The following is an 8,815-nucleotide window of genomic DNA, read 5'->3' as shown; positions in this document are numbered from 1 at the left end:
AGTTTCAAGTAGAACATAAGGTTGACGGAAACCCGGGGACTGCGCCTACCTGATGAGCCCGAAGTGGAAGGACGAAACCGGTCGTGGGCTGTCGACGGATTTTCAGAACCCTTGTGAGTAGTAAATTACAAATATATGAAAGAACTTTAGTGACTGCAAAATGTTCAGAAGGTTTCGGAACATCACATGCACTCCGCGGGCATAAATCAAAATCTTTCATGTGAAAATCTCAAGTTGCAACTCGCTACTTAATTTGTAGCGGACAGCATACTATCAAGGATAGGTACACCTTACCGATCGCGCAAAGGTGTGAAAACTCACAATATTTCGGGTCATTCAGATAGAATGCTGTCAGTACGGAATAGATACCTGGGAAAACATTGTTTCTGCCCTCATCTTTCATCTTTATTCATCTAGCTACCAAGTTTTGACCTCAGTTCAAGTCCCATCTACCTGGGAGGTTACGATTTTCACAACAGCCCAATTCCTCCTATGGATATTCGAACGGGACTGGTTGGTGCCATTCAGCAGGTGAGATTCTGTTCTTGGGAATAACCACGGGTTCTTTCTATCAATCTTTCAGAGAGATCGCAAGCAAAATAGCGACTATAACTGACAGTTGGTGATTGGTAAGAACAATTCGATCGAAAGTGTTGTTTAACTAAACAGAAGAACATCCATTTGCAAATGAATTTGGATTTAATGAGAGACTCAACCGAATCTCTCGTTTATGGTTCAAGTAGAACATAAGGTTGACGGAAACTCGGGGACTGCCCCTACCTGATGAGCCCCAAGAAGGGCGAAACCGGTCGTGGGCTGTCGAAGAGTTTTCAGCAACTTCATGAGTAGTCTCCTGTACGAAAATAAGAAGAGGAATATTTCAAAAGATTGACTACCATCTTGGATTTTTCCTTCAATGTAACAGATGAACATCAATGGGGCGGATATATTCCTGGTTGGTCCTCCTTCTCCGAACATGGAAGTAACACAGAATTCTTTGTCCGACGACTCTGAGTACTGGCTGAATGTGTCTCAATGGCAAGGTCCCCCTTGTGGACCAGCATACAGCCCCTGTCGCATCGGGGAACTACAATCGGTGTGTAGACCTCTTGGAACGACAGCGTCGTGTGCCTGTTCCACGCAATCGCAGCTGATTCGATTTATGCGGGAACATGGAACGAATGACGCCAAATGGGCAGAGAACCTTGCGTGTCAACAAAAACAGGTAAACATAATCATGTTTTTTGAGGGTATCCTTAACAAGCAGCATTTGTCGTTTGCCGGAGTGATATTCTCGCGTTACGGCTGTTCGATGAAGCTATTCACTTCAGAAATCAAAATTTTTCGTAAAAGACACATACTAAAGAGTTAACTCTCTTGCCAAATACAAATTAGTAATTAATGAACATTTATTCGGATTGTTTCTGTACAGTTTCCATCTCTTGAGGGACCATCTCATGGATGACTACTTCCAAAGGTTAAGTAATATGGGTTGCAGTGAAATCCAACTAAGGGTCTGACAGACTGACCACCTACTTAGGTGTATCAGCTGTCTGTCTGGATTCGGCCATGATAGAGCTCTTCAGTAGCTGCTCCAACTTCTATGCAGCGACCTTTTGACAAGCCGTGGCAGTATACTGATTGTGAAAAAACGCCTATTACCATTGACTTTGTGGACCTAAACTGAAGTTCTAATCGAAAACCTCTCAGTAGGCTCTCTGTAACAAAGCCGCAGGGCATTAATGAAGGCATACAGCATGTGATGCGGTTTTAGCCAACTGCAGAACAGCAGCAGAACATCGTATTCATCATCGACAGCATAAAATCAGTGTTCAACGCTGGTACCTCACTGCCGTACAGTCATCGTTTGTTTTAAACCTGCATTGTGAGGAAGGGCACAAAAGTGGAGGTACCAACAGTAGCCGGACGTTACGCAATCGATTTCATTTCTTCATGCCGTGGCAAATTTTGACCACATCTCTTCTTGTGCCGCTCTGAATTGGGTACGGGATGTTGCATTCTCTTCAGCAAACGATGATTCAGCATGCGCAATGCATTGAACAAAACACCGCGGGTTTTGGCGCTGGACATATTCCTTGATTGAAATCCACGTTGCACAAGCGATCGTTGTATTCTATAGGTGTAATGGTGGATACTGCTGATGAGGCTTGCGAGTAGCATGCGGTTTTCCCGTAAATCCGCTTCGCGTCTGTTGAAAAGTGAGATTTATGGAATCTGTGGTATTACTTTGTAGCATTCGTTGACATTCGAGTGATAGTCAAGACAATTCAGGAAGACGCGTTCGAGAAGAAGGCGGATACTCGGTTTTTATAAACAAGATGCATATGAGAGCTTTACTTTCCTGTCCAATAGTCAGTAACTGTGCAGTTGGTGTTTTCCAATAAATAACTCCGCAGCGAAGGCCCTCTTCCTTTCATCTCGAGCGCGGCATGAGGAAATACTGTGAGCACTTTTTGCATGCTACATGATGCCTGGTGTGCCTCGATTTGTACAAATGCACTTTTCGAACGGTGAGGGGTCGAATTCACCGAACATCTGCTTGCTACCACCTCGGTACCCCACTACAGGCTTAGTCACTTATCTCATCGTTCAACTGTTTCGGGCTTTGAAAATTCCACGTTTGTTTTTGACCGACACCAGTCGTCGAATTTTCGGTAGAAAGTTCAGTCACTCAGGTCCTCCAGCTACAAGTGGACCAAAAACTAATTGCACTGATGTGCGTTAATTGACTGGTGAAAAAGTGACATCGAAAACACTGGGAACAAAGAAAACGCGGACATCAGGCACGTCCTATCTGTACTCACAGAGCAGTACGAGCATCCGAATCGTCTGGTTGCAGCAATCCGTTTCTATCCGTAATCCAAAATAAAAAAGCAAAATGGTTCACAACCGAAGATGAAACAACATCGGATTACATCGATTTTTTTGCTGTTTTATCTCGGGGTTCCCAACTTGGATGGTTGGTGTGGCGAAATCTTCAGGTCAAAGTTAACTGGTGACCAGTACCTTGGAATGACTCCCCCTCATGATTTCGTTTCAACTTTATACTGTGACTCACCTGGATTGTGTGGTAACTGTCCAAGTCAAGACAACAAACAAGTGCACGTTCACACACCATCAGTTGAATATGCATCTGTTACACTTTCGCAGTCATGCCATCCCCCAGAAGTCGTGCAGTTAGGTTACGGGACCTAGGACACGGCAAAGTTGAACAGTTATATGGTTGAATTTTGCGTCGTTCTCCCCAGCTGAACAGCCCTATTTTTAGTAGCGAGGCATCTGATAGATACTTCAGAAGTAAAATCCGTGTTATCAAGAATAGAAGCCATGAGCACTGATCCAATAATATACTGTAAATTGCTCATAGCTTGTGTTATCAAAGTGCGGGTCCTGAAAACCATTATGGTGTCTCCACAATCGATCGTTTTAAGTCAGGTTACCCTGCGTTTTCTGGCCGTGTTCTCTGACTGCACCTTGTCAATGGATTCCAAAGTGATACGGTGTCAAAGAAATACTGCATTAGCAACTGAGAAATCCCAGTCATCCCATCATGTGTGTAAATGTTCGAATTAAGGCCAAGAGGAGCCAATGCGTACTGAATACGTCATCTGCGTACAATCGTTGGTGAAGGACAAGTGTTGCAATTTTGGGGTTTTGCGGGATAGGTATTTCTGTTCATAGTCACACCACTCTCGTCCGAACGGTCGTATGTATTCCTGTTCTGGCGTAATTATTCCGGTGCACTGCTGATGAGCTCCAATAAGAGCGAAACTCGAGTCCAGTGCTTCCCTTTGGTGTGGACTCACCGGAATAATTACGCCAGAACAGGAATACATACGACCGTTCGGACGAGAGTGGTGTGACTATGAACAGAAATACCTATCCCGCAAAACCCCAAAATTGCAACACTTGTCCTTCACCAACGATTGTACGCAGATGACGTATTCAGTACGCATTGGCTCCTCTTGGCCTTAATTCGAACATTTACACACATGATGGGATGACTGGGATTTCTCAGTTGCTAATGCAGTATTTCTTTGACACCGTATCACTTTGGAATCCATTGGCAAGGTGCAGTCAGGGAACACGGCCAGAAAACGCAGGGTAACCTGACTTAAAACGATCGATTGTGGAGACACCATAATGGTTTTCAGGACCCGCACTTTGATAACACAGGTTGTCTTACCTGACGAGTGTGTGGAGAACCTTCAGTGGAGAAGTTAGCTGAGATGAACGACTGATCATACATTGAAATCCTCACAAGAAATGCAAGCTGAAGACATGGTGGCACCTCGTTTACTTTGACTCATAGTGCGTTTCAGACAACTGTAGCTTCAAGTCCACCCAAAGGTGACCGACCATGAATACTGAGCCACAATAAGGTTAGAATAAAATTCCAGCATCAGCAAGCGTCCCGTAGTAAAGCCGTTTGTAGTGGTCACTCTCTGAAGCCGAACCAGCTCTATGTGTCAACTTTGAGAGGAGAATTTTTTTTCATAACACTCTGCCGACTTATTTTCCATGGTCAGGATGTGAAAAGCTGTCTATCTGATTCCGGCAAATCACTCACTGTTTTCTCCAAATATCAGAGCTTTTCTATTCTGTTACAGGCTGAGATTGATGCAATGCGAGAAAATTCTCAAAAATCGCATGACGAAACGCCGCTGAAACCGTGGTCACAAGATGACGTTCAGTATGACGCCCTACCAAAGACCGTTGAATCACCTGGAACAGATACAAAGCTTAGAAAGGATGCGCTCGCGGCGACACCAGAAACTAGGAATTGTGCACAGCTGGCAGTCCGTTTCTCGGGCAATACAATCTTCAAGTACTTCAACCTATTAAAGTCTGTGTAAGTGTCTACATTCCTAAAGGAAACTACTCACAAGGTTGCTGAAAACTCTTCGTCAGCCCACGATTAGTTTCGCCCTTCTGTCTGTTGGGACGCTGAGAACCTGCTTCAGGGTTTTCCAATTAATCATAGGTGGTAGCGGGATCACATGCAGATCATTCGCTTGGACAATCCCTTTTCTCTCTTGGCATACTCATTCTGGTGAGTTCACACAAGAGGGGGGAACAGTGTATCAGAGTTTCTTAATAGCGCGCTCATACCCAATGCGCATTCTACGACACCCGCAACCACCTACGACTAAATAAAATAAAATCGACATCCGATGGCCAGTCCTGATACACCAAAAGCTGAACTATCAGAACATGTCATGAAAGACCCGATTCGCCCAACAGCATCAGCTGACCAGTAGTCACAACTCGTATACGGTTTATAGCTGACGACTGTGGTGATGAAGGCATCATTTAGGAGCACATATCGGAATAAACTTAACTCCCGCCTTCATCTATTCCACGTAAGTAAACTATGGGGGGTGAATCGGAGATAAACAAACGAGGCTGGTGCACTCAAATTGAACTTAACTGGAACGGCCCGTAGTGCAAAGCATAGGGAAGGAAGATCTGACAGAAACGAACGGTTGTCCTGTCGGTCTAATTTCAGGCCACCACTGAGTGTGCCATAATGTGTGAAAGTTTATCACTCAGTCGATTGTTCGTTCGTTAGGTAAGCGCAAAGTTTTGAGACTTTGGATTCGTACATGCGCGACAACAGTACCCCTGAGAAGAATATGCAGGGAGACAGTCTTGTTAGATGCATAGAAAAAGAAATATAGCGCCCGTGACAAGTTATTGCTTCACCCATACGCCCAAACTAGGATTACACCCCATCCTGTTAAAAATCGTTCAGCGGTAGCACCCTTCAGGTGCCTAGCTGCCGTGTCACACGAAGGAGGCACGATGGCTGGGATACTGCCAGGTCGTCCAAGCCTAGAAAGGGGAGGTCAAGAGGCAGAGGTTGGGTTCGAACCACGGACCTTCCTGTCATTCGCCTATCATAAGTAACCCATAGGACTCGGTGATCACTGTAGATCGAAAACCAAAGGTCCAAAAATAGTGGGATCGAATTTCAAGTAATTGTTATCATTATTGGCAGCTCAAAAACGCTTCCATGTCCTAGTTGATGATTTGATTTCCCTTGGGTACTGGTTCCGATTAGGTTAGCTGATCGACTTGCTAGTGAGCTTCATCAGTATACTTTCCATCCCGAATTCAGGACCGACTACTACATGCGACTACAACTACAAACCGCCAGTCAAGATGGACTAATTCTGATGATTGGCGATACTCTTCCGGAAACAAAGAGGCCGGGCTATCCGCATTCAGAACTGTATGACCAGAGGGAACTGACCATGATCGCGCTACGTAAAGGTCGTGTGGAGTTTGGAATCTTTATTGTCTCCGAAATTACAACTGCTGCGTCCGACAGAAGAATAGCACTCATCACCGGTCGCACGTCAACAAGTCTGTTACAGATACAATCAAAAATGGAGCTGAACGATGGGAAATGTCATACTGTCAATGTGGTGAGGTAAGTTTTTTATACAGTTTGACCTCCCCCCCGAACATTGTCAACCCGTTCCGTTTGTCTTCACCGTAAGGAGGAAGAGATAGCCACCATCTTGGTGTGAATGAGGAAGAACTTAGAATAAATTTCTCATAGAAACTAGCCAGTTTCGAAATCCTAACGAGCGCTATTACTTTATTCGAATGTCAGTGGTACATCACCTGCGGAAGCAAGGCTGATATAAGCATGGGCGAAGCATAGTTTTTTGTCATATCTAGATAATATGTGGTCTATTGGGCAATGAATAAAACTGTGTTTCAGCTTAAACCCACATTGGCTGTCTCGCGGATCCATAAAATACCCAAGGTCGTGACCTTCAAATCCATCGATCTCTAGGACCTTATGAAAAAACGTCGGGTCCTTGCCAAAGCGATCAGCAGATTTGGATTATTATAGTTTCTCTGTCGATTCTGACCAGATATTTCGATGACGAATAAATTAGCATAACAAGTCTACTTCCGCCTAACCTAGTTCAGTTTTGTATAGGTTAGTGTTTGGTTGACAATTTCTGATTTATTCTCATAAAGGAAACTACTCACAAGGTTGCTCAAAACTCTTCGACAGCCCACAGCCGGTTTCGTCCTTCTTGGGGCTTGTCAGGTAGGCCCCAGTCCCCGAGTTTCCGTCAACCTTATGTTCTGATTTCTTTTGGAATAATCGTCCACCAGTCGGTGTTGCGAGGAGTGGGCCTTACAAACAAACGAAGTGCTAACGCTGAGAATCTATCTGTCATATGTGATTGGCTTTTAGTTTTAAAAGCTCTCTTAACCTAGTGGTCAATTGATTCACTTCGAGCACCGAACCGCTCATAAATTCAATACAGTCATAAAAATCCGCTGATAGGACTGATATTCCACGCATCCCAACAGTCTTATTTTCATTTTTGGAAACCTGGATTTTTCAAAGACGCTTCCCAGATTTGACACATGCCAAACAGTTCATAGGACTAAAGCAGGACTAGTCCGTTTGGATACGCAATTCTGTTCCATTGGCTACATGACGGAAATAGGATTCAACCCAAACAGTCCCAGTGAAGCCAATCATCCTCTTTACTCTCCCCAGATTCCGCTTCCATCGGATCATGGGCCGGCTTCTTGAATGTCTCAAAATGGGTGCTCAGCTAACCAAAGTAATAATATTGATTGTTCAGATGTGTCACTCAATCGGTGCATAGCTGCCATCCTAACCGAAGGAAACACGACGGTTGCCCAATCATGAAGACGAGCAGCCAGATGCCGGGTTTGGGTTCGAACCACAGAACATGAGGTCAATAAGTTCGCTCCTTGACTACCGAGCTACTTGCAGACTACGCACAGCTACAACTAACAAAACTAGCATAATACTGGGGTCCATCTCTTCATTATTCGAGCACATATGGAGCTAAAACTTTTTAACTCAGGTTCTGGGTGATCGATTTTGCAGCAAGAGCTCCTATGACCTGTAGTTTTATTTTGAGCTAATGTCCGTGAGGGCCAAACATTTCTTTTAACGTATAAAACCAATCACACAAACAGAAGATCAAGTTACAAAGGGGAATTTAGTAAATTGAATGAGTCATTACGTAGGTAGAGCAACCTCGACTTTGTACTATTCGAGACATGTTTGCCCCCTCTTAGACCCAGTTTAGTCTTGTAGTACAATCAACGACGAATCTGTTCGACCCCTTGCAATTCTTCAACAGGAGCGGCAGAAGAGCAACACTCATTGTCGATCATCAAATGGCTTCCGGTGAATTCTCTATTCCATCTCAGAGCATGCATCGGGACAACTACGTACTGATGGGTGAGTAAATGCGGTAGTTTTTTCTTCCTCGGGATCGATTGTTTCACAGTACAAGCACCTCCTTTCGAACTTTTGAGAGGAAAGCCCTCGCTGCTAACCTAGACAATCATGTGGATTTCAAGTTCCTTGTTGAAAATATCACTCTTGGTTGCTGAGGTCCGTTTAGTGTTGTATTTTGAGCAATCCAAACGTTTTACGATCACAACAACGTTTGCCTCTTTGGACGCACCGATAAGTAAAACCCATAACAAGCACTAAAATGCCCAAAAGTGCGTGCACCCCCTGTTGAGGTGCTACATGAACGGGTGTCCGAGCACCAGACGACAATCAGTGTCTCCATCCTGAACCCAATGGACACGAAGCGCACGAGATTAATCCGTCAACTTTCCGAGTAATCAAGCAGAACGGTTTGAGAACTGTTGAAAGGTTGGCATATATGCACCGTGTTCATTGGTAACTCTATGGCAAAGTCATATATCTTCGGAAAATCTGAAAGGTGCTCTTAAAACAACTCTCCCAACTCTTCGACACAAGCGTTCT

At 44.4% G+C, this 8,815-nt stretch overlaps 1 protein-coding gene across 1 annotated transcript in view; it reads left to right on the top strand.

Moving 5' to 3' along the window:
- T265_05535 (hypothetical protein) overlaps positions 1-8,815 on the top strand; it is a gene marked incomplete at both ends in the record, with an annotated part of 143,346 nt that overhangs the window by 130,411 nt on the left and 4,120 nt on the right. Inside the window, 5 exons of the mRNA XM_009170569.1 lie at positions 418-531; positions 926-1,225; positions 4,632-4,867; positions 6,143-6,457; positions 8,175-8,275. Coding sequence (XP_009168833.1) covers positions 418-531; positions 926-1,225; positions 4,632-4,867; positions 6,143-6,457; positions 8,175-8,275 — 1,066 coding nt within the window. The remainder of the gene's footprint in view (positions 1-417; positions 532-925; positions 1,226-4,631; positions 4,868-6,142; positions 6,458-8,174; positions 8,276-8,815) is intronic.

Source organism: Opisthorchis viverrini (assembly GCF_000715545.1).
Source record: "Opisthorchis viverrini unplaced genomic scaffold opera_v5_102, whole genome shotgun sequence".
Lineage (NCBI taxonomy): Eukaryota > Metazoa > Platyhelminthes > Trematoda > Opisthorchiida > Opisthorchiidae > Opisthorchis > Opisthorchis viverrini.
Note: the sequence above shows the minus strand (reverse complement) of the source record. Positions and strands in the feature narration are given on the sequence as shown.